The 25302-nt window shown below is 50.3% G+C and overlaps 1 protein-coding gene across 1 annotated transcript in view; it reads left to right on the top strand.

Moving 5' to 3' along the window:
• RNF17 (ring finger protein 17) overlaps positions 1-25302 on the top strand; it is a 3777565-nt gene that overhangs the window by 998922 nt on the left and 2753341 nt on the right. The window contains exon 12 of the mRNA XM_069639339.1: positions 24670-24741. Coding sequence (XP_069495440.1) covers positions 24670-24741 — 72 coding nt within the window. The remainder of the gene's footprint in view (positions 1-24669; positions 24742-25302) is intronic.

Here is a 25302-nt window from a genome sequence, read left to right as displayed (position 1 = left end):
GTCGGGGTTTGCACCAGATGTGCAAGCCAGACTCCTCAACATGCCCTTTGATGGCTCGAGGCTGTTTGGCAGTAAGGCTGATTTAAGCCTAGAAAAACTTCAGACCTCGAAAGCGGCAGCTAAATCGCTTAGAGCCTCCATGCGCCAGCCTCTAAAACCCTATTCCGGCTCATCTTCTGGCTGGAGGGGTCGTTCTTTTCGTTACTACTCCTCATTTGATAGAGGAAGAGGACAGGCTTCTCAAAGGGGCAAAAGAAACTTCCCTCGTGGAGCACGAGGAAGAAGTGCAAAATCCGCCTCAGCAGAGGCATCTGTACCATCAGCCACTCCTGCAGCCGCCTCCAAATCCCTCTGAGACCTTGTTGCACAAAAGACCAGTGGGAGGCAGGATCTCTCAGCATCTGAAGGAATGGCGGGGCATTACCTCAGATGCTTGGGCCCTGGAAACAGTAGCTCAAGGTTACTGTCTCCTCTTCCAAAAAAGGCCTTAATCATCCACTGGGAGCCAACTCTGTAAAAACTCCAGACCCGCTCCTGTTGCAGGAAATTTTAACCCTGCTAGAGAAAGGTGCCATAGAACAGGTACCTGTAGCAGAGAGGAACAGAGGTTGGTACTCCCCATATTTTCTCATCCCAAAAAAGTACGGAGGACTGAGGCCTATCTTGGACTTAAGAAACTTGAACAAGTTCCTCAGGAAGGACAAGTTCAAGATGGTCACTCTTTCTCAGATCCTTCAGGCTCTCCAACTCCAAGATTGGTTGGTATCATTGGACCTTCAGGATGCTTACTGTCATGTGTTAATCCATCCAAAGCACAGAAAGTACCTGAGGTTCGCGATTGGCAACTCTCATTATGAGTTTCGGGTTCTGCCATTCGGGTTGACCTCCGCCCCAAGGGTTTTCATCAAACTGTTGGCAGTTTTGGCAACGAGTCACAGGAGAGGGGGTATTCACATCTACCCCTACCTGGACAACAGGTTGATCAGAGCAAGTTCTCCAAAACAAGCTCAGGAACATCTTTCGATCACTTGCCACTTCCTCCACAAATTGGTCTTCTCCCTCAATTTCAAGAAGTCCCATATGATACCATCCCAAAAGCTCCAGTTTATCGGAGCAGTCTTGGATAGGTCCGCGGGAAAAGCCTCGCCTCCCGAAGTGAGAGCTCTCCACATCCAGCAGATGGTAACGAAGTTCCAGAATTCCCAACGTCTACCGGCCTTCGATTTTCTCAGGTTGCTCGGCCTCATGGCATCCTGCATTTTCCTAGTACCAGTGGCCAGGTTGAGAATGAGATCCCTTCAATGGGCACTCAGAACGGATCTTCTGCAAGTCCAGAGCGCAGTTGCTCAGGATCTTCTATGGTGGGCTTGCAACGACAACATTCTCAAGGGAGAATCTTTTTGGCAACCATGGCCGGAGATAACAGTAGTGACGGACGCCTCACTCACGGGGTGGGGAGCACACACCAACGATCTGACAATCAGCGGTCGTTGGTCTCCATCGGAGTTCAAACTTCACATCAACCTTTTGGAGCTGAGGGCAATCAGACTAGCGCTGAAGGCCTTTCTGCCCTCTGTACAGGGAAAGAATGTCCTGATAATGACGGACAACACGGTGGCCATGTAGTACCTCAACAAAAGAGGAATAGGGTCACTACCACTGTGCAGAGAGGCAATGCAGCTATGGTTCTGGGCAATATGAGAAGGAATCTCTATCGGCAATTCACCTAGCTGGAGAGAACATGGCGGCCGACGCTCTGAGCAGGCAGAGCACGGTCTCTCACGAGTGGGAGCTGGCTCAGGATGTCCTTCTTTAGATCTTTGCCCTTTGGGGAACCCCTCAAGTGGATCTGTTCGCCACCGCGATCAACAGGAAGTGCGATCAGTACTGCTCAAGGGAATTTCCTCAAAGAGGAGCTCTGGGAGACGCATTCGTAGTGGAGTGGAAGTTTCCACTGCTGTACGCATTTCCCCCAGTCCCTGTGATTCCTCAAGTAATCAGGAGGATGAGAAAGTTCAGGAAAACCATGATCCTATTTGCTCCAGATTGGGCCAGGAGGACGTAGTACCCGGACCTTCTAGACATGTCCACCTGCTCTTCAATACGTCTTCCACAAAGAGAGGATCTTCTCTCGCAAGAGGAAGGTCGGGTTCTCCATCCAGAGGTCAAGACATTCAACCTTCATGCATGGTTTCTGAGAGGTTGAGATACAAGGATTGGGATCTTCCGGATGACGTAATGGAAGTCTTGCTTTCAGCCAGAAGGACAGCAACAAAATCTTTGTACAGGTGTTGCTGGAACAGTTTTAGTAACTGGTGCAAAGATAAGGATGTGGACCCTTTTCAATGTGGCACTCCAGTAGTGCTCTCTTTTCTATTACATCTGGCCAATCTGGGGCTCCAGATAGGAACAATAAAAGGATACCTTGCTGCGCTGTCCATTTTCAAGCGCACCTCGGAAGAGGTTTCATATTTCAAAATACCATTAATCATTCAATTCTTAAAAGGGCTTACTAACGTATACCCTCCAGTACCTTTTCATGTCCCAACTTGGGATTTAAATTTAGTACTAACATTTTTGACTTGCATAACTTTTGAGCCTCTGCACTCCTGTCCATTGAGGCTTCTAACACTACCCTGTCATCAGCCCGCAGGGTTAGTGAACTTCAGGCGCTCTCATGCAAACCACCAGATTCTGTTTTTTATAAGGATAGGTTAAACCTTCCTTTTTACCAAAGGTAGTTTCGGACTCCCATTTGTTACAAAAAATTATACTACCAACATTTTATCCTCCTCCTCATTTGGGCAAGGAAGAGGAGAGACTGCATAGACTAGATCTCAAGAGGGCTCTTAGTTTTTACATCTCAAGGATGTCTAAATTACGACAAGATGACCAACTGTTTGTGGGTTATACTGGTCATAAACTGGGCTTATCAGTAACAAAACAGACCATATCCCGCTGGATCATTTTGGCCATAATTGAATGCTACAGATTGGCGGGAAAAGACCCACCAGATGGGCTTCGAGCGCATTCTACAAGGGGAATGGCGACTTCTGCGGCTCTAAAGAGGGGAGTTCCGGCAGCAGATATTTGTTCAGCTGCAACTTGGAAAACAATACATACTTTTATCAAGCATTACTGCTTGGATACTGCCTCCTCCAATGAGGCGTTATTTGCCAAGGCAGTTCTGCATTCTGTCCATGAAAACTGTAATTAGTACTCCCACCTCCAAAATTGCCACTGCTATGGGAGTCTATAAGAATATGAGGAATACGTGGGAGAACACAATCCCTTCGAAGAACAAGTTACTTACCAACTGTAACGTTCTTTCGACTGGATGTTCCTCCCACGTATTCCTCATCGACCCTCCCATCCTACCCCGCAGTACAGTTTACATTTTCTTACACTTTCCTCTCACAAAGAATGCATCTGTCATGGGGCACGCCTGGGGGTTCCTCTTATATGTTCATCGAAAAAACAGAACTGAAGCAACGGGCGCGGCTCGAGCTATTTATACCATCTGTGACGTCGACAGAGTACGGAGTCCGTCGAGGGACAATCGACACCACGACCTCGAGCACAGCGCCCTCTGCCGAGAATTTTTTTTTCCGAAGCTGGAGATAACGATTTATCAGAAGATGAGGAATATGTGGGAGGAACATCCAGTCGAAAGAATGTTAAAGTTGGTAAGTAACTTGTTCTTCCGTCCCACTCCTGATATGGCCAGCCCTTAAATGCAACAGAAATAACGTTCTCACCGCATTTAAGGTCGCATGCCAAACTCGTGATGAGGCCCAGTCTGAATCCGGTGCTTCTGAGGTGTTTCCCTCTCCATTACCCTAGGAGGGTGGGAGTGATAGATTTGTATTGCCGTTTTTGACCCTAGCCCAAGACCTGATAGGCTCGGTCTCTGTTGATCATGTGAGGGTCCCGTCTGTATGGATGAAAAATGGTCAGTAATAATCCTCAAGACTGAGTGAGTCACTTTTTGGGAAACAAGCTCCTCAGTACTGGCAGGCTCATCAGTTACTGACCCATTGTCACCTTTATCCACAGGCTTTTTCCATCCAGGCTACAAGTAAGCAGTGCTAATTTGGTTTTCCCCCAAAACCACTGGCCGGCTAGCAGACCCCCACGATCCCCCCCCTTATCCTTTCTCCCACTTCCCGATCCCCAGTCCCGCCTCCCTCGCCCTCCCACAGGCCCCGATTGGTTGAATCACGCTGTGCTTACTGAGGGCCTAGCCCTCTGCACAGACGCTTCCTTGACCTTTTTCCATCCAGGCTTACAGGTAAGGTAAGCTGTGCTAGTTTGGTTGCCCCCAAAACCACCGGCCAGCTACCAGACCCCAGCGCTCCTCCTACACCCTTTCTCCCTCCTCCCTCGCCCAGTCCCTGATTGGTTGAATCATGCTGTGCTTACTGAGGGCCTAACCCTCTGCACAGACGCTTCCTGGGCCTTTTTCCATCCATGCTACAGGTAAGCTTTGCTAGTTTGGTTGCCCCCAAAACCACCGGCCAGCTACCAGACCCCTGTGCGTCCCCTACACCCTTTCTCCCTCTTCCTGATCCCGAATCCCGCCTCCCTCGCCCTCCCCCAGGCCCTGATTGGCCCACCTCCCCCTATCCCAGAACCCACCTGGGCAGCCCCCTGCCCAGCAGCCCCTGCGGCTAAGTGCCCCAAGGCAAAGGGCAGTTCCTACATTGGCAGCTCCAAACTGTGTCTGCAGGGGAGGCCAGGGCCAGCCGTCAAGCAGCAGTGACCATTAAGGTAGGTGTGGCCTGGGTGGGGAGTACAGCCATCACTGTACTCCATAAGCCCTGCCACTCTACCTACCCTCGGAACATAGCATGCCAGGCTGTTACTACAAACCAGCTTAACAACATGATATAATTGTGTATATTGGCCTGTGTCAGATCTAGACAGGGTTGTGATCGTTATCCAGGGCCACATTTAGATAGAATTGTGAATATTAGCTTGCGTCACTTCTAGGCAGGATTGTGAATGGTTAGCTAGGTACACATGTAGATATAATTTTGAACATAAGCTTGCGTCACTTCTAGGCAGGATTTTGAATGTTAGCCAGCGCCACATTTCGATAGAATTGTGAATATTAGCTTGCTTCACACTTAGACAGGATTGTAAATGTTGGCCTGCGTCACTACTAGACATGATTGTGAATGTTAGCCAGGGCCACATTTGGATAGAATTGTGAATATTAGCGCGTGCCACTTCTGGACAGGATTGTGAATAATGCCAGTGCCACATTTGGATAGAACTGTGAATATTGGCCTGTGTCACATCGAGACAGGATTGTGAATTTTAGCCAGTGGCACATTTGGATATAATTGTGAATATTAGCTTGCGTCACATCTAGACAGGATTGTAAATGTTGGCCTGCGTCGCTTCTAGTCAGGATTGCAAATGTTAGCCAGTGCCACATTTAGATAGAAATGTGGAGATATTCACGTGCCACATCTAGAAAGAACTTGGAAATTAGCATGCATCACACCTAGATAGCGACACCACTAACCAACCCACTAACAAGCTCACCCTTCTGCATACACCTCTCAAACTATAACCAAACGCAACCCCAACCTTAAAGCACAGCAAACCGCACAAACTTCACTACTCCGCAACAACAAAACAAATCACACATAGATTTGCACAACAGAACACAACAGCTACCAACCGAAAAGCACACCTAAGCTTGATGAATGGCGCTAACCAAACTGAAGCTGCCACAGAACATCACTGCTCTCTTGCACTTTTCCCGCTCTGTCCCACTAACTCACCCCAACCCCTCTGCTTTTTCAGATCCACCAGAGCGCCAGGGGACCATTCCGTTGGTGATAGTGCACGGTACAAATACCCTTTAACATTAACATAGGGAGTGTCCAAAAATAACGCTTGCACCAATTGAGTATGTTATAGTGAGGTGTCGCCAACTCGGAGCCTGGCACTGCTTCTCTATTTTCAGCAGGCTGCAGATTGCCTTCTGCAGCCAGTTCTGCACCCCTTCACCAATCCACCAGCTGAATATGTTGTTCAAGATGTTCATCTCTCAGTTACAAACTAGTCAATAAAGTGTATATATACCTTGTTGTGAGGCAGGGGGTTGATGTCACCAGACCCGCTCAAACTCTACACCGAGAATCAGGGTGTGCTTAACAAGTTGAAGTTGCTCCTGCTACGTCTAAACACTGCCTAGCCTAGCCCCTAAACACTGGAACTCCCTCCCAACCGACATCAAAAAAGAGACCTTCTCCGGCTTTAAAAAGCTACTGAAAACGTTGTTGTTCAACCAATGCTAGTGTCCTTAATGACCATGCACTAATGCAATCTACCCATACTTAACCTGTAATTACTTTGCGTTCTTTTCGATCCGATGTATGTAAATATTATTCCTTCATGTGTCATCTTTTTCTTCTTAAACTGTATGATTAATCACTAAGATGTCTGTAACCACGCCGTGATACCCCAGGGTCTGGGCGTGTAACAAATGTAAAAAATAAATAATAATAAAATAAATACGTCGGGCCAGATAAGTCCTCGCTCCGATGGAAAAAAGAGGCGGGTAAGCCCCAAGATCGTGGGTCCTCGGAAGCGAACTAACAAGTCTTAGTTAAAACACCACTTATTTGCAGACAGAGGTGAGCGCTTAACCTAAGATGGCACTCCAATAAGTTAGTTAAATAGGGAGGGAAAAGACAGAATTAGGAAAGCACACAATACCAACACTTTTAAAAGAACCACAGCAAGTCGAGAAAGGCAGCGCCTACTGTAGAGCAAGAAAGTTCATAGGCCAGGCCCACTCTTGGAGAAAGCAAGGCGGAATGTGTCCAAGATCACACAGTTGAATTATACTTTAAAAGTCTTTGCAGATAGTTACAAAAGACTTGGATCAGTTCAGAAAAAGTTAGTTAACAGGTCCCAGGTCACCCCAGGATAGAGTCTCAAGGATTTACGGGACACCTTGAACAGTCTGTTGCAAGGGAGACCAGGTGGGACTCAGTACCTGAAATGGTGAGAAAGCTCCAGCGGGGGCAGTTGTTCCTGGCAGCGGGTGCAAGTTGGTGCTTCGTCCAGGGGAATAGAGGATCTCGACGTGGAGGAAAGCTGGAGGTTGTTGCACTGCCAGGGAAGAAACCAGCCGCAGAGTTTCCCGGTTAAAAGGTACTACCCTTTTATTCGCGGTAGTGGTGAAGCGTGGTTATCCGGCCACCGGGCTGCTTGGCATGGGCGATTCGACCACAATACGATCCAGGAAGGCGAAAAGAGGGCGAACCGGTTAACCCCACCAGTTCAAAGGAAGAAGACTCTCCAGGATGAAGATCTTCTCTGTCGTTGGGAAGTGGTGAGGCGGTTCAGCAGGGCTCCACCGGTGGTGTCGTTGCAGGTCGGGTCAGCTTGTCGCTCTTCGGATTCTTTAGGTCCTGTGGCAACTTCTGAAGTTCCAGTTCCCAAAGCCCTGCTTTTATGCAGAAAACCCCCATTCACCCGTCCTAGCTGTCACTCAAACTTGCTAAGTGGTGAGCCGGGCGGCTCACCACTGGGCCAATCACACAAGAGTGCGACTTGAGTTGCAGAGCTAACTCAGTCCAGGGTGTCTAAACCCCCCTCCCACGCATCCTGTAGACCCAGACAGAGTGGCACCACTTTTGGAGGCTTCTGTGCAGAAGCCCGCCAAAAAGTGGAACAAAGGGCTCGACTTGGGTTGGAGTTACAGAGGCGAACACAAACGCCATTTTAAAACCGAGTCCTGGCAAAAAGACCCAACCGGGGAATAAATATTAAATAAATAACCCAGCGGTATCTTTAACATTGCACGAAAAAAGTGGTGCATTTAAAATGAATGGGAAAATCCCATAGGAAATATTCCGGTGGAATATTTCGCGTGGTAACCACTGCCACCAGCCAGAAACTTGACGAGGGGGGACTGCACAGTGCCCCCTTGAAAAACAGACCCAGGGGCAATCTAATTACCCCTACCAGTACTTCCACAATATGATGGTTTGTACTGGTTCTGTTCACAATTTAAGACTAGTAAAGTCAATGGTGACTTTACATGCCCTGGGAGACAGTAGTCAGTCCCAGGGTATGGAGTCTATGTTTGGGGGTCACTATGACACCCCGGTGTTACTGCACTGAGGTGCTGTGTAACACACATACCAAAAACACATGAAACCATATGGAGTAAAAGACTGCATAGCCCATAAAACACATTACAAAGTCAAAGGATATCTCAAATCATGTCTAAGAGTTAGAGAAAGGGAGTCTCGCTCTTAGCAGGAGAAAGAAATAAACCCCAAAAATCCAGCAAAGCTGCTGGGGGACTCACTAGGTTTGGGAAATTAGCCTATACAAAGAATTCTCCCCAACACCACTGCAGAACACCAAGAAAACTTCCCGCACTACCAGTCGCTAGTTAAGATTAAAAGACTATTAATGTGAATCTTGCTTTTCTTGAAGTATTGCTTGAAGCCTGATGTTATAAAGTAATGAACACTACAAAGCTGTTGTAAGCTGATCTTAACCACAGAAGCACTTTATTTTTTTTTTATAAATCACTGTTTGGGCAGGGTAGTATACCTGAACAGCAAACCTTTGAAGTAGTTGGCCTGGCATGGGAGTAAACCAGGTAGAAGTGCTGTGAAGTGGTGTTAACAAACGTTCATTGCTGAAGAAAGAGCTGTTTAAAACTGCTGCAGAAGTGTTGCATATCTGAAGAAGTAGGACGTTGTTGCCAAAAAGCACCTTTGTTGAACTATTGGAGTGTTGGAATTTCCTTTGTTGTCAAGTTGAAGTTAGAAAGAGCTGTTAGGACTTGTTGGTAGGGATAGTGAGGTGTGTATCCAACCTTTTGAGTTAATAAAATGGTATGTTTTGAAAAACCTTCACAAAGTTGTCCGCCTCACATTTCTGACCCCTCAAAGTCCCTCAGCTCATGGCTCACACCAGTACCTTGCCTCTGGATCCATCGTCTTGGAGGTCAGTCAGCTTCTCTCAAAACGTGCAATAGAACTGGTACTGCATGCAGAACGAGGCAAGGGTTGACATTCCAAACATTTTCTATTTCAAAAGAAAGATTGGGGCTTATATCCATTACTGGATGTGCGACGATTGTACTTGTTCCTGCGCAAGGACAAATTCATGGACACTCTAGCCTATTTACTGCAAGCCCTTGAACTGCAGGACTGGTTCATTTCACTGGTCCTTCAGGATGCCTATTTGCATGTGCCCCTTCATTGGAATCGCGAGAAGCCCCTCCATTCCTGTTCTACTAGGCTTCTCACCCTTAAGGTGATTTTCCTGGTTGCCATCACTTCCATGAGACTGGTGAGTGAGCGCCGAGCTTTATCTGTTAAACCTCCATATTTGGTTCTCTCCAAAGGTCGGTGACCTTGAGTGAGACCCTCTTTTCTTCCAATGGTGGTCTCAGATTTAATCTATCTCATCCATCTTCCTGTGGTTTTTCCTCTGCCTCATCTTTCCAACGCAGAAGAACGATTTCATCAGCTGGACACTGGAGCAGGCCCTCAGCTACTATGTTTCTTGGATGAGAGAGACAAGAAAGGGGACTAGCTTTCTATTGGTTACGCTGGGGCACGTACTGACAGGGCTGCATCCAAACACCTGTGAAGGCGGATCATTCTCTGCATCTCAGAATGCTATGATCTGGTTGGAAAGGATGTGCCTGAGGGTCTCGGAGCCCATTGATTGATTGTTTATTTGTATAGCGCCTATACATAATGTGGTTCTCCAGCATGGCGTCTGGCATGGATTCACATGCTCATGAATAGTCCCCGTCGTCAGGCTGGGAATCCTCGGTAAAGAAAAAATCAGTATCAGTTTCGTTTCTGATCTGTCTTTCGTAGTAGTAACCAATCACTGATCTCTGCGTCATACTGACCACAGCCAATGACTGCCCTCTACCTAAGCCCCGCCTCTGGCAGCCATCTTCAGTTTTTTACCGCACGTTCAAGTGTTGGGATCCTCGTGCTATTGCTCTCGAGCGTTAGTGCTATTTTTCACGTTTTTTCTCAGAAAAATTTCTCTTTTTTTCGGTCAAAAGAGCCTCAAGCTCCACCGTTTCTTCATCCGATCAACGGGGACCCGTGTCGGATTCGTCTACACCCCTCAAGGGTGACGATTTCGTCGAGCCACGCTTTTGGAGGACTCCAGAAGTTTCTCAGGCCCATCTCGGACATGGCCCAGGAGAAGGGAAGCTCGACGCCCGGAAAGCTGTTCAGGGTCTGCCCTGGATGCCAGCTTCAGAATGTCTTTAAGGAGGACGAACACTCCCTTTGCCTTTACTGCCTACATGAGGACAAGACGCACGTGGAGAAGGACTCTGCGTTTTGCAGCAATATGTCGGAGCGGACCATGAAGGACCGCCATCAACGTCTCGCCAACTGGCTGGAAGGAAAGAGCCCGTCAGGCGAGAAGAAGAAGAAGAAGTCCGAGCGGTCTTCTAAGACCTTTGAGGGCACCCCGGCGACGGGGGTCCAACAGAAGGCCAAGCACCGCGAGTCCGCTGGCACCGGGAGCGCCGAACGGTCGGGCTCTACGGGCGCCAGGCAGGGCGCATCCTCCCCGGCGCCATCAACCACGAGCCAATGCTCTGGCTCGGGTAAGAGGAAGGCCGAGCACCCGGCGAAGCTCCTGGAGAGACCCCGGTCGAGCTCGAAGGCCCCATCGGAGGGGGAGCGAGGCGTTGACCCTCCCCCCAAGGAGAAGGCGGTGAGTGCACCTAAGGTGGTGAAAGCCTTAATCCATCCGGCCAAGGCCTCTATCGAGACAGTCGCGGCGGCCCTGGCTCAGCCTGTGGAGGCTACACCAGTGGTGGCGACCTCTGGGCCCAGAGTCTCCCTGCCACCGCGGAGCGAGTCCTCTTTCATGCCCATCGACAGGACCCCCGTGAAACCTCAGACGGAGAAGAAAAAGGGGGGGCAGGAGGTCGTCGTGGATTCGGCCTCAACCTCTGAGGAAGAGCTGATCGATGTCTTAAGCCACGGCGTTGGCGTGGAAGAAGACCAGCCCGTCGGGAGGGACCCCGACGTAGGAGACGACGAGAACGTCGAGGGTGCCGACGGGGCTCCTGATCGCCCGTCGGATCTCCCTCAACCAGTGCCGCAAGACAACTCGGCGGCCATTTTGTTGGCTATACAGTCCTTATGCTCGGAGATAAGGACGAGACTGCCGTTACCACCAACGGAGGAACCGCTCCCGACGGGGGACCCGGAGCCAGGCCCTTCTGGGAGCCCTCCCCCTGAGAGAAGAGGGATTCATCCTCCGCCTCCTTTTCAGCCATCGCGCCCTGTTCAGCCCTCCTCCCCGTCCACGACACGTGGGGATGATACAGGGACTGACACGGCCGCGATGGGTACAGACGACGAGGTTTACGACGAGGATCTCCCATCGTCGCCTCCCACCCGGGCTTCCCCGCCCGACGAGATTGGATCGTTTCACTCCATGATCGCCAGGACATCCGAGCTTTTCCAGCTCTGCCCGGAAGAGAAGAAGAAGGAAGGTTTCCTTTATCAACGGCGCGAGGCCAAGAGGAAGACAGTCCTCGCTGTACCTCTACTGGACGATATTTGGGATGAGGGCCTCGCCCTCCTCAAGAACCCATCCACGACGCCGGCTAGAAGGGATCGGTACGAGAAGTACCGGTTCCCGGACACGGCCCCCTTGTGCCTTCGGGCACAGCCGACCCCGGACTCGGTCGTCTCCGCGGCGGCCAGGAAGAAAGCGGGGGGGGGGGCGCAGCCTCTACGTCGACCTCCCCGCCGGACGGCGAGGGAAAGAAATTAGACACGATGGGACGCAGAGTCATCTCGTCAGCAGCGACGACTATTAAGGCGGGCAACGCCTTGGCTATCGTAGCCCGCTACGACAGGGAGTTGTGGTACAAAGTGGCCCCCCTGCTGGACTTCCTACCAGACGACAAGAGGGCGGAAGCCCTAGAGATCTTGCAGGAAGGAGAGGTGGCGTCGGACCACGCCATTACGATTGCGACGGACATCGCTGACACTGGATTTCGCCAGTTGGGCAACGGCGTGTGCCTTAGGCGGCGTGGATGGCTCAAGGCTACTGACTTCCGTCAGGACGTGCAGACCAGAGTCTTGGACATGCCGTTCGACGGAAACAACCTGTTTGGGAAAACAGTGGACGATTCCCTTCAAGCCATCAAGGCGGACACGGAGACGGTCCGGGCTCTTGGGGCTCTCCAGCAACGGCTGCCGCCCTTTCAGAGCGGCGGAGGCAAACAGGGTACCTCCAAAGGTTCCAGCGGCGGATTTTCCACCTACCGTCAAGCGGCCCGTTCGTCGTCACAGGAAGCTTACAGGGGACGAGGCAAGTCAGGCGGACCCCGCCGGCGTCGCCAAGGAGGAAGAGGCGGCAAAGCCTCGTCGAAGCAGGACTGAACCGGCCGTGGGGTCGGGCCCCCACTGAAGCACCCCGGTGGGAGGCCGGCTGGCGAGCTTCGTCAGCGTGTGGGAGTCCATCTCCACCGACCGTTGGGTGCTGGACGCCCTAGCTCAGGGTCACACGCTCGAGTTTCTAAAGAGGTGCCCGCGCGTCCCCCCTGTGGCCAGGAAAGAACATCACGTCCCTCAACTTCTCTTGGAGGTAAAGGCGATGCTCAAGAAGGGCGCCATCGAGCTCGTCCCAAAGAGGCTTCGGGGCTCCGGAGTTTACTCAAGATACTTCCTCGTGAAGAAGACAACGGGAGGATGGTGTCCCATCCTGGACCTACGACGACTGAACAAATTCATCAAGGCACAGAAGTTCCGGATGGTCACCCTACAACACGTCCTGGGTCAACTGGAGGAGGGCGATTTCCTGTCGTCGTTGGATTTGGAGGATGCCTACTTCCATATTCCCATCCTAAAGGGACACCGAAAGTTTCTCAGGTTTGTGGTCCAAGGGCGTCACTACCAGTTCAGAGCCCTTCCCTTCGGATTGAGGTCGGCACCCAGGGTGTTCACCAAGTGCCTCGCACCGGTGGCGGCGCAGCTGCGCCGAGAGGGGATCCACGTCTACCCCTACCTGGACGACTGGCTCATCCGAGCAAAGACGAAGGAGCTCGCCATGGAGCACACGGCAAGGACCGTCCAACTACTCACGGACCTGGGATTCTCCATAAACTACGCCAAGTTCCACCTGGTGCCCGCGCAAGACGCACTGTTTCTGGGGGCGAAGCTCGACAGTGTCGCTTCTGGCCTCTCCGTCGGAGGAAAGGACGAGGGCCATCTTGGGCAAGGTGCAGCGGATGCTGGTTGCGGACGCGGCCAGGGTGAGGTCCATCAAGTCCCTCCTCGGAATGATGTCTTCTTGCATTTATCTCATCCGCCTGTGCAGGCTCCGGATGCGCCCGTTACAGGAGTTCCTGGACGCGCGCTGGATCCAGACGACGGGCAGCTTCGAGGAGAGGATCACACTCGAGAGTTTCCGACGAGCGATCCGGTGGTGGGGCACCTGCGCGCATATGACAGCGGGCATGGACTTCCAGACCCTCGGCCACCAGGAGACAGTGACCACGGATGCCTCCCTGGAAGGGTGGGGAGCGCACACCGAAAATCTGCACGCGAGAGGCCTTTGGCTTCTGACGGAGAAGTCCCTCCATATCAACGTCCTGGAGCTCCGTGCAGTGTTTTGGGCCCTCGGGTCCTTTCTTCCGTCCCTCAAGGGCAAGGTGGTGAGGATCTTCACCGACAACACCACCACCATGTTCTACATCAGGAAGCAGGGCGGAACCAGGTCCCCAGCCCTGTCCAAGGAGGCGCAGGATCTGTGGCATTGGGCCGTCGCCCAAGGGATGTTTCTGGTGCCGTTTCATCTGGCAGGGATAAAAAACACCATCGCCGACTTGCTCAGCAGAGAGCTGCGCTCGTGCCACGAGTGGGAACTACGACAGGATCTAGTGGACCGCCTCTTCCGACGGTGGGGCACACCCCAGATCGATCTGTTCGCGACGGCGACGAACACCAAGTGCCGGAGGTTCGCCAGCAGGTTTCCCCAGCCGAGGAGCATGGGCGATGCTTTCTCGTTCCCCTGGGAGGGCCTGTTTCTATACTCGTTCCCTCCATTGCCATTGCTGATCCGGCTCATCAACCAGCTCAAGAGGTCACGGTGCAGGATGATCCTCGTCGCACCTGCGTGGCCGAGGCAGATATGGTTCCCGGACCTTCTGGACTTGTCAGCGTCCCCGTCAATCAAGCTGCCAGTGGACGCAGATCTTCTCTCTAGGGAAGGAGGCGCCATCCTCCATCACGACCCGAAGTCGCTGAACTTGCAGGCCTGGCTCCTGCAGCGTTAGTTTGGAGGTTACGACATTCCGGCCGACTGCAGAGAGGTTCTTGCAAAGGCCAGGGCGTCCTCAACTCTTAAATGCTATGGACACAAATGGAAGAGGTTCTCTGTCTGGTGCCACGCACAGAAGATTAACCCTCTACGGATTACGGCTCCCCAGGTACTGCCGTACCTTCTGACGCTGGCCAAGGCTGGACTGGCGCACGTGTCCATCAAGATTCATCTTGCTGCGATCTCCCGATACACCAGAACCACGGGGCGGACGTCTTTGTGGTCTCGTCTGGTGAAAGAATTCATGAAGGGACTGTTCAGATCATTCCTGCCGGTGAAGGCTCCGGCCCCGGCGTGGGAGCTCAACGTGGTGCTGACCAAGCTCATGGGACCTCCGTTCGAGCCTCTGCACTCGGCTCTGTTGAAGTTCTTGTCGTGGAAAACAGCGTTTCTTGTGGCCATCACCTCCGCACGAAGAGTGGGAGAGATCCAGGCCCTTTCCTGCAAGCCCCCGTACTTGACTTTTCACAAAACGAGGGTAGTGCTCAGGACGCACCCCTCCTTCATGCCCAAGGTGCCGTCGGACTTCCACCTCAACAAACCCTTGGTGTTGCCTGTTTTCTTCCCGTCGCCTTCGTCGCCGGCCGAAAGGACTTTGCACTCGCTGGATGTGGCTAGAGCGCTGAAGTTTTTTTTTTCGGAAGACGTCACAACTTTTTTGTGAACTTTGGACCTGTCAATCAGGGGAAGGCTCTCTCAAAGGCCTCCAATTCCAGATGGCTCTCCGGCTGTATCATGTACTGTCATCGGTTGGCAAACCGACCAAGCCTGGCCGTCCGAGAGCCCATTCGACCAGAGCGATCGCAGCTACCACGGCGTTCCTATCTGGTGTGCCCTTGCTGGACATCTGCAGGGCTGCTGCGTGGAGGTCGACGCACACCTTCACGTAATTCTACTGCGTCGATCAGGATTCCAGGGAGGAGTCCAGGGTCGGCCAAGCAGTGCTGCGCAATCTGTTCGCCTAAGGTGAGCCTGGTGAGGAGGTAAGAATTGCTTAATGTTGAGTTTGATGTAATGCTTAATGTTGAGCATTTGCCACCTCCCGTGGTTGTGCATGTGTGTACTGCTATGTATTCTTATATTCATGAGCATGTGAATCCATGCCAGACCCCATGCTGGAGAAGGAACAAGTTACTTACATGTAACTGTTGTTCTCCAGCATGGGTCTGGCATGGATTCACATGCGAACCCTCCCGCCTACCCCTCTGCGGCTCTTCACTTGGTCATACTGCCACTTCACGTGCTACCAAATCTGAAGATGGCTGCCAGAGGCGGGGCTTAGGTAGAGGGCAGTCATTGGCTGTGGTCAGTATGATGCAGAGATCAGTGATTGGTTACTACTACGAAAGACAGATCAGAAACGAAACTGATAATGATTTTTTCTTTACCGAGGATTCCCAGCCTGACGACGGGGAATATTCATGAGCATGTGAATCCATGCCAGACCCATGCTGGAGAACAACAGTTACAGGTAAGTAACTTGTTCCTTCAAAGTGCTTCAAGGAGGGATGGAACAATGGACAATACAGTTACATTCTTACATGGTCCTTGAAACAAATCAGAATGTGACAATAACTATCATTTCTGATGCTTGTTAATCTGTTTAGAATCATATGCTGTGCATATCGTCCGACATCAAATCGAAACCGTGGAGTATTGCATCTTGCCTTTCGGGGACCGAAAGGGGACGTCGGCATAGGCGTGTCTGTAACACTATCCCATTGGTGACGTGTGGTGTACCCAAAATCCCTCACGCGCCGAGGTCCCTCAGATTGTTTTTTTTCCGCCCAGATAACTGGTCGCCCTAAGCGGAGCTCTTATTAGAGACATTGTTTATCTTTACCGAAATGTCGGTTTATTCCCCGTTAAATTATTTCGCCCAACAAGAACATCATTGACGAAGACTACGGGGGATTAGTCTACGGCTGTGGATTTTGGCACCTAAGATCCGGCGGCTGGATTTTCCAAGTGGTCGGGCCCTCTGGTCGACCTGTACAGTAGGGAGAGTGGGGTCGGGAGGCCATATTGTCGGTATGTCTTTCCTCCTTTCCCCTCTTTTCCCTGTTGGTCTGGTCATCCTTCCCTTTGGCTATGGAAAGGACTCCTTTTAGATTCTGCCCTAAGTGTAGGGTCAGATATCCTTGGAAGGACGAACACAGGACGTGTAATGTCTGTCTCCCCCTAGAGCACGACATGAAGCGGTGTGCAAGCTCCTTCAGCCTAAGACCCTTAAGAAGCGCCGTGTAAAGCGGTGGGCCGCGTACGGTATGTCACGTGTGGAACCCCCTTCCCCCACCGCCACACCCGCTGAAAGTGACGGGGGTACTTCGGATGACCAAGCGTCCGTTTCGGATGTTATAGACCTTGAGGCGGATGCTTCTAGGTCTTGCCACGCCCGTCGCCAACCCTTTAAGGCTTGACTCTGGTCTTGCTACAGGGACAACACCCGGCGACAGGGGCGTATAAGCGCATTGCACTAAGCACACAACCCCTACGCCGATTTCGACGTCTTTGTCGAAAAAGGCGAAAGCGCCAACAGGGCCGCCGAAAACTTCACCGGTTCCCTCGGCTTGTTCAGATCCAAAGTCTTCCCCGCATCCGCAGCAGCGTTTTGCGACTGGTCATTCTAAACCAGCTAAGGGCGCTACTTCGAAACCTACACGGCTCGAAGCGCCGGAGTCCGCCGCTTCGACATTCTTTAAGGCCCCGGTAGGCCTGAAAACTATGGCTAGCCCTCTACCCGGAAAACCAACCGCTAGGCCCTCTAGCGCCGCGGAAGGTATTACACCTGCCGATAAGTCATCAGAGCCACTGTCTCACGACGATTTGGCAACTATCGAAAGCAGCATCGGAAGAATTACGGCGGCTGTGGGCCTTACCCCATTTCCGCCTAAGGTTATGGGACAAGCCGCAGAAAAAATTTCGGTGGATTGTGTTCCCGATTCTGACGACGCTTACGAGGATAGTCGAGAGACTTTCTGACACCCTGAGAGACTCCTTTCGACGCTGCAGGGCGGAGAACGTCGTTTCTCCTCACGTAGGGCCGTTTGGGTCCTCTAAATGGACTACAGAAAAATTTGAAGGGTGTATGGATTTGCTGGAGCAGATTATCAGTTCTTCTGATCATCCTCCCCTGAAAAGGGCTCGGGTAGACCCTAACCTTCAAATTCATGAAGATCAGTCTCAGGTTTTCCAACAGGAAGACGTGGTCCAGATGGACACATATAGAGACATCTATAATGAAGAAGAAGCTTCTTTTCTGAAAAACTTTGAGGAGGACCAACAGGATACTGCAGACAACTGGGAGGAAACTCAGCAGGAAGGTCAGGACCCATGGACACAGCAAGATCAGGACTCTGTTTTGTGCCTAGACTCTCCTCTGTCCACCCCGACTCGCCAGGCCTCTCCTGTAGATAACCAAATGGCATTCAACTCCATGTTGAAAAAAGCAGCTGAATACTTTAAAATTGCCACTCAAGAGGTGGTACCTGAGCAGGATTTCGTGGAGGATATCATTAAGGAAAAACCTCCGGCGAGTCAATCCATCCCCCTCCTTAACGCTGTTAAGAGAAGGGTAGCTCCCTCATTGGTGTCACCTGCTCAAACACGGGCAGTGAACCCGAGAGTCGAAAAATGATTTCGCCCTTCCCCTTCTGACCCTCTATACATCCAAGGGCACGCCATCCCAGACTCACTGGTAGTGACTACCACTCGAAAGAGGACAGGGGTACCCCTTGCCACGGGAGAATCACCACCGGACAAGGAATCTAAGCGGCTGTATGCCCTGGGCAAACGTGTCATGTCAGCAGCCACATACACTATGTGGGTTGCTAATAATACTACTCTATTAGCAAGCTATGCTGGTGCCCAATGGAATTTGCTCCAGGAAGGCCTCCAAGAGGTTCCCGAATCCGCCAAGTCAAAGCTTCTCTCCATTGTAACGGAGGGAAGACTTGTGAAACAGAATGTGGTGAAGAACACCCTGGACACTGCGGAAACTGCAGGCAGGTCTCTTGCTCAAGGGACCCTACTGAAAAGACACACTTGGCTGTGTACATCAGGATTTAAACCTGAGACTCAGGCCTCCCTCATTAATAAACCCATTGAGGAGACTAACCTCTTTGGGAAAGCAGTGGATGAGGCTTTGGAAACAGCCAAGAAGGAGCATGAGACTCTAAAGTCTCTGCAACAAATTACACAAACCCTCCTCAGAAGGGTAATAACTTTCTGCGGTCCTTTCGAGGGTAAGCCCGTGCTGGTCAAAACAACTACAGCACGGGTAACTTCTACACAAATCAAACATCTGGAAGCCCCACTTACTACCCCTCAAGGGGTCAGAAACGCAGCAATGGTAGAGGCAGAGGCCCCAATCCCAGGGGAGCCACAGCCTCTGGTCAGAAACGACCACCAAGTCCAGGTCCCCTCCCATGTCACTCCGGTCGGGGGGGGGCGATTAACATCTTTCCTCAGTGCATGGGAGGGGATAACTTCTGACCAGTGGGTCTGAAAGACGGTCGCCCACGGTTACTGCGTGGAATTTGCCCAACCTCCACAGTTCAGACCGCCGCGCTCACGGCTCCTTTCACCGGACCATCTGGAGATCCTGATCCAAGAGGTGGAAGCACTGCTGGGAAAGGACGCCATAGAAGCCGTCCCTATTCTTCAGGTAAACTAGGGTATTTATTCAGTGTACTTCCTTGTACCCAAAACGGATCTCACCATGCTCCCTGTTCTAGACCTGCGCCCAGCGAACAAGTTTATAAAACCCCAGAAGTTTTGCATGGTAACACTGCAGGAGGTGATCCCATTGCTGAAGCAAGGGGACTTGGCAACATTGGGTAATTGAAGTGAGTACGCACGACCAATCTTTCGTGATATCTTCTTAAATATTTCAGTAAAAATTCTTCAGTAAAAAGAAAGATGCATACTTTCATATTTCAATGTTGCCAGCGCACAGGAAATATCTTAAGTTCATGGTCCAGGACAGGCATTGGCAGCAGCACACCTGTGCAGACTATCAGTCCCAGTTTACCCTTACCTCGACGACTGGCTCATCACGGGGGACTCTTTCGACGCTTGTTTTTCGAACACCCAAAAAAACAGTAGATCTCCTCTTCAGCCTGGGTTTCTCAATCAACGAAAAGAAATCCAGTTTAGTCCCCAGCCAAGTAAAACAATTTCTGGGCGCTCTAATTCGGACAGAAGACTGTTTTGTCTTCCCCTCCAAGAAGGTTCAGAACATGCTTTCTCAGATCCCTCAATATGTAGCCAGTCGGGAGGTGACGGTACACAAAGCCATGCGTTTGCTAGGGATGATGGCGTCATGCATGTACTTCGTTCCCCACGTGCGGCTACACATGCGTCCCATGCAAGAGCGGCTCAACAGCCAGTGGTGTCAGGGCAGCGGACAATGCAAAGCTCTGCTAGTTGTCTCACCAGCCCTCGGTCTCTCTCTGCAGTGGTGGTCAAGAGAAAACCTCTTGAAGGGGAAGACCTTCACCACCCCTGCAGTGGAAGTCACTCTCACGACAGACGCATCTCTCACAGGGTGGGGAGCTCATCTGCTTCAGCAGACAGCACACAGAGTTTGGTCTCCTCAAGTAGCGTACAATCATATAAACTTACTGGAGCTTTTAGCGGTGTTCAAAGCTTTGAAAGCCTTTCAGGTGCAACTGCAAGGGAAGACTGTGCTGATTTAACAGACAGCACTACAGCTATGTATTACCTGAATAAACAGCGGCACACTCGCTCTCCAAGGCTATCCAAGCTGTCCCAGAACATTTGGATATGGGCTCACAAACACAAGATGTTTCTGTTATCCCAACATGTTCCAGGGGAACTCAATCTTCTAGCAGACGTACTCCGCAGAGATTTCCCTCTGCCCGAAGAATACGAATGGCGACTGCACTAAGACATTGTGTCCAACGTCTTCACAGAATGGGGTTTCCCAGAGATCGACCTGTTGGCTACTCAGGAGAATGCCCAATGCCAAGGAGAACGGTCTCTGGATAACATGGTCGGGGAAATTTGTCTGCGCTTTTCCCCCCGACTCCCCTTCTCAACAAGATAGTGCACAAGATGCACCAGGAACCAGTTACCATGATCCTGGTGGCCCCCATGTGGGCACGCCAACCCTGGTTCTCTCACCTGATGGAAATGTCCCTCTTCCCACCAGTCAAGCTACCCTGCCCGTTCAACATGTTGTCTCAGGACAGGGGGGAGACCCTACATCCATGCCCACAAACTCTGAACTTAGCAGCCTGGCTCCTGAGATCATAGAGTTTGGACACCTGCAACTCCCTTAGAGGTGCATGGACATACTCAGGGAAGCGAGAAAACCTAATACACGTTATTGCTATGCCAGCAAATGGAAACGTTTTGTATTCTGGTGCAATTCCAAGGGCGTCAATCCCATCATTTGCTCACCCTCACACATTGTGCTGTATCTAACCGACCTGTTGGACACTGGGTTAGTCTTCAATTCCCTAAAGGTTTATCTGGCTGCTATGTAGCCTACACCACATCACAACAAAAGGTATTGTGGTGGAAAATACCGGTGATTAAAGCCTTTATGGAAGGGGTTAAGAGGATTTATCCTCCCATCTCTCACCCAGCCCCTGTATGGGATCTGAATATGGTTTTGACCAGGCTCATGGGAGCTCCCTTTGAGCCTATGTATAAAGCAAGTCTGAAGGACCTGACTTATAAGACAGCCTTCCTAGTGGCTATCACTTCTATCAGAAGGGTTAGCGAACTACAGGCTCTTTCTGTTGGTAGTTCTGCGCACACATCCCAGGTTTGCGCCTAAATTCATCTCAAAGTTCCATGTGAATCGAACTACCCACTTTCTTCCAGAACGCTACTAACATGGCCGAAAGAAGCCTTCACACGCTAGACGTGCGCAGGGCAGTCATGTTTTACCTGGAAAGAACTAAACCACTAAGGAAGACTAAACAATTCTTCGTTTCAGTGGCAGCTGGTAGAGAAGGGGATCCTGTCTCTAAATCAGCTATCTCAAGGTGGATTGTAAAATGCATCACACTGTGTTTCTCTCTTGCTAAGAGAGAACTGCCCTTCAAGCCTAGAGCACACTCTACTCGAGGCACTGGGGCATCCATAGCATTCATTGCAAATGTTCCTCTTGAGTCCATTTGCAAAGCAGCAACCTGGAGTTCTGTGCACACCTTTACAAAACACTATTGCCTATACACTCATTCTAGGTCTGATTCTCAGGTGGGACAAGCAGTACTAAGACATCATTTCACTACTGTTCCTTCTCACAACCCACCTCCAACTCCGGGTACTGCTCGCTAGTCTATGCACAGCATGTGATTCTATGCAGATTAACAAGCATCAGACATGCATTGCTTACCATAATAGCATTTCTGATGATTGTATCTGCTTAGATTCACATGCGCCCTCCGTACCTCCCCGCTCGGGGTGGAAGGAACATAGACGTCTTACTACTTTCACACTTTATGTATTCACTATAGCCTTGGCCTCCCTCCTGGCAGAAAAAATTCAATCGGAGGGACCTCGGCGCTTGAGGGATTTTGGGTACACCACACGTCACGATAGGGATAGTGTTACGGACACGCCTATGCCGACGTTCCCTTTCGGTCCCCGAAAGACAAGATGCAATACTCTGCGGTTACCACTGCATGTCGGACCATATGCACAGCATTTGAATCTAAGCAGATACAATCATCAGAAATGCTATTACGGTAAATAATGCATGTCTTCATATCAGTACAAGTGCATGGAACAATAAGGGAGAAGAGAGGAAGGAAAAAAGGAAAGCAGACTAGCAGTAACATTACTATGCCTGACGACAATTGTTGCAGTGCATGAATGACAAGAGGAGGGGAGGTGTGGTGGAGTGGAGAGAAGGGATAAGGAGAGGAACAGAACAAGTGACTATCTTGAAAGGTTAAATACTAATGAAGGTAGTGCTGGGGGGTTGAGGGGGAGGAGAAGTCAAGGAGTGAAGGGGGAGACAGACAAGCTGTTATCAGAGGTCGAGGGACAAATTATGAGAGTAAGTGCTAAGATTTAAGAGAAAAAGTTGGGGGGCACAGGGGAGGATAAGATGGCTGAAAAGGGCAGGGAGCTACTATTACTATGCCAGATGGCAATTGAAGTAGTGCCGATCTTTCACAGGACAAGGGGAGGGAAGAAGGGGAGGGCAGGCGGCTATGAATTACCATGCCTGGCAGCAATTTGGGTAGTTTCGGAATTTGACGGGACAGGGGGAGGGAAGGGAAGGAGGGATGGGCAGGTGGCAGCAAAGACGGGCAGCTACGAATTACTATGCCTGACAGCAATTGGGGTAGTGACAGAATTTGACAGGACAGGGAGGAGGGGAGGGGAGGGGAAGGAAGGAAGGAAGGGCAGGCGGCTGCAAAGACAGACGGCTACGAACTACTATGCTGACGGCAATTTGGGTGGTGCTGGAATTTGACAGGGGGAGGGGAGGGAAGGAGGGAAGGGCAGGTGGCTGCAAGACAGGCGGCTACGAATAACTATGCCTGAAGCATACACAAAGCACTTAGGGCATCGAAGGGAGGGGGTGCTGCATGAAACGCAACGGGGCAACAGAGGTGGTGGGGGCACTACACAAAGCACATGCGGCAAAGGAGGTGGTGGGGGATAACACAAAGGACATGGGCCAAAGGAGGGGGGTCTTCATGAAACATAAAGGGGCAGCAGAGGGGGTGGGGGCACAACACAAAGCACATGGGGCATTCTACCGGAGAAGTGACTGCCACCTCTGCCCTCAGAGCGGAGCCCCTTCTCTGGATATCTGCCTGGTGGCACATGGGTATCTTTGCTAAACTTAACTGCTTGGATTCCCTTTCAGGCCAGTACGCCCATTTTGGTATAGCGGTCCTCCTGAGTTCTTTGGTTTAGGCAGGTTTTCTCTTCTCCCTCTTCCAGATCTTCGTACTGCTTTGGGAGTCTATCATAGATAAGTAATCTATTTGAGGTAGGAATTAATTACAAGAACAAATTACTTACCTCGCAATGTTCTTTCTGTTGGATGTTCCTCACACAGAATCATCACCCTCTCTACCTGCCACACTTGGCATATAGTCGGTACACTAACGTTTCCGCAGTTCCTCTGCGTTGAAGTGATAGGGGGGAAACAGTGGATATATATACATTGGCCTTGACATCATGCTCAGTGTGTGGTGCGTAGGCACCAGAAAGAGCCGACTCGGAACTCTGCTGCGCCATCTGGTGGTGGAAAGGTGTCTGAAGAACAGCTGTGCCTTGCATAAGATATCCTAGATCAGGAATCTGTAGTTGGAACATACTTCACAAAGAACATTACCAAGGTGTAATTTGTTCTTCTGAAGAAGGTGCAATTTCTCCGAGATTCCTCATTTGCCTCCCAGTCTACCCCCATACAGTGAGCTTGTTGCAAATAGTTGTTCCCTCGGATGTTGAGCAATGTGGACATTGTAGAACAAAGGTCATTGGATGCAGCTGTCTCTATACTACCAGGGCTCACAAAATCTACTAGCCCACTTGCATTGGCAAGGAGATTTTATGAAGGACGAGTACCATTTGCATGGTACTAGACCATGCTGGCAAGTATGTGGAAGTTTGAAACTTTTATTTGACATTAACTGCAAACGAACATTATTTGCAGTAAATGGCAAATCATTTTGTGTGCATGGCTGGCCTTTCTGTGGCAGCATTGCGCAAAATATAAAGTGTGTTTATGGTGACATGCACCATTTTGCAGAAAGCACTAGTAAATATTTTGTCTCCAGTCACCATTGGGCGAGTGCATTTCTCCTAGTTCGAGTATGTAAACAAAGGAACTCGCCCTGCAAGTCCAGTGATATTTTTAAGAGTTTGCAGGCCTGACTAGTATCGTCTCTTCTGGAGCGATGAGAATGGTGATGCCGAGTGGAACCGCATTTCACCCCCTGGTAGCTGCATATATTCTGAAGATCAGCTTTCGCTGGAGAATATATCTAAAATGAGGAGTCTTTCGGAGGGAGGACTAATCCATCAGAAAGAACATTACGAAAGGTAAGTAATGTGTTATTTAGTATAATAACAGTAATTGTTTGTTTTTTGGGTGAACTGCAGTATAGGAGTATTCAGGTAAAAACCCTTTGATGTTTGAAAATTTACCACAGATTGATAACCTTTATCCATCATATTTCAGGATATGCTGACTACTCCAAAAACAGCATATTAAAGTGAATGTCTAGTTATCACGGTGCTGAACAATGGTCTTTTCTTTGCATTTATATCATCGAGTGTGTTTCTGTTTTTTTCAAGAATTCACATCGATAGTGAAGAGATCCTCTGTTCTTTGATGGCTTTGGGGAAGCTCGATTTTGAACCCAAAAGGTACTTTTAATATGATGCAATTTGTGTGACCCAGCTAATACATAGTTGTATAGAATTTCACCTATATATATATCACTGGAAAGGCAAACTCGGCCCTTTGAAATCATGATAATGGCTGTAATCTGCCCACACAATTTGTTCTCTCCTGTATTGAGTGAGAATTTAATTTGGGCAAGTAAACTGTGTGCATGTAGAGGGTTGTTAACCTATCTTGTGTCTGGCTTCTACATGCACAGTCTGGGTGTACGTCCCTCATAGCCCATTTTAGAGCCTCTGACAGTGACATTCCCTGGATTGGCCCATCTAGTTGTCATGGACCAGCCCTCATTGGTTGCACCACCCCACTCTGTCTTGTGTGACTTTATTTTTTTTTTATTTTTTTTTATTTTTGTATTCATCAAATTTTTGATTTTACAAAGTGATTGCTTTCTCTTTATTTACTTTTCCTTTATTTCTTTTTGGAATTCTTCTTCAGCTTGTGTGTTTCCAGGCGACAGTATACAGCTTCCCTCTTTGAGACATTCTGCTAAGGCAGCTTCCAGGATCTTCGCCATTGCAATT

The sequence above is a fragment of the Ambystoma mexicanum genome, chromosome 7q, assembly GCF_040938575.1.
Source record: "Ambystoma mexicanum isolate Mex_15411 chromosome 7q, UKY_AmexF1_1, whole genome shotgun sequence".
Taxonomy (NCBI): Eukaryota; Metazoa; Chordata; class Amphibia; order Caudata; family Ambystomatidae; genus Ambystoma; species Ambystoma mexicanum.
This window is presented reverse-complemented; position numbering and strand designations above follow the sequence as displayed.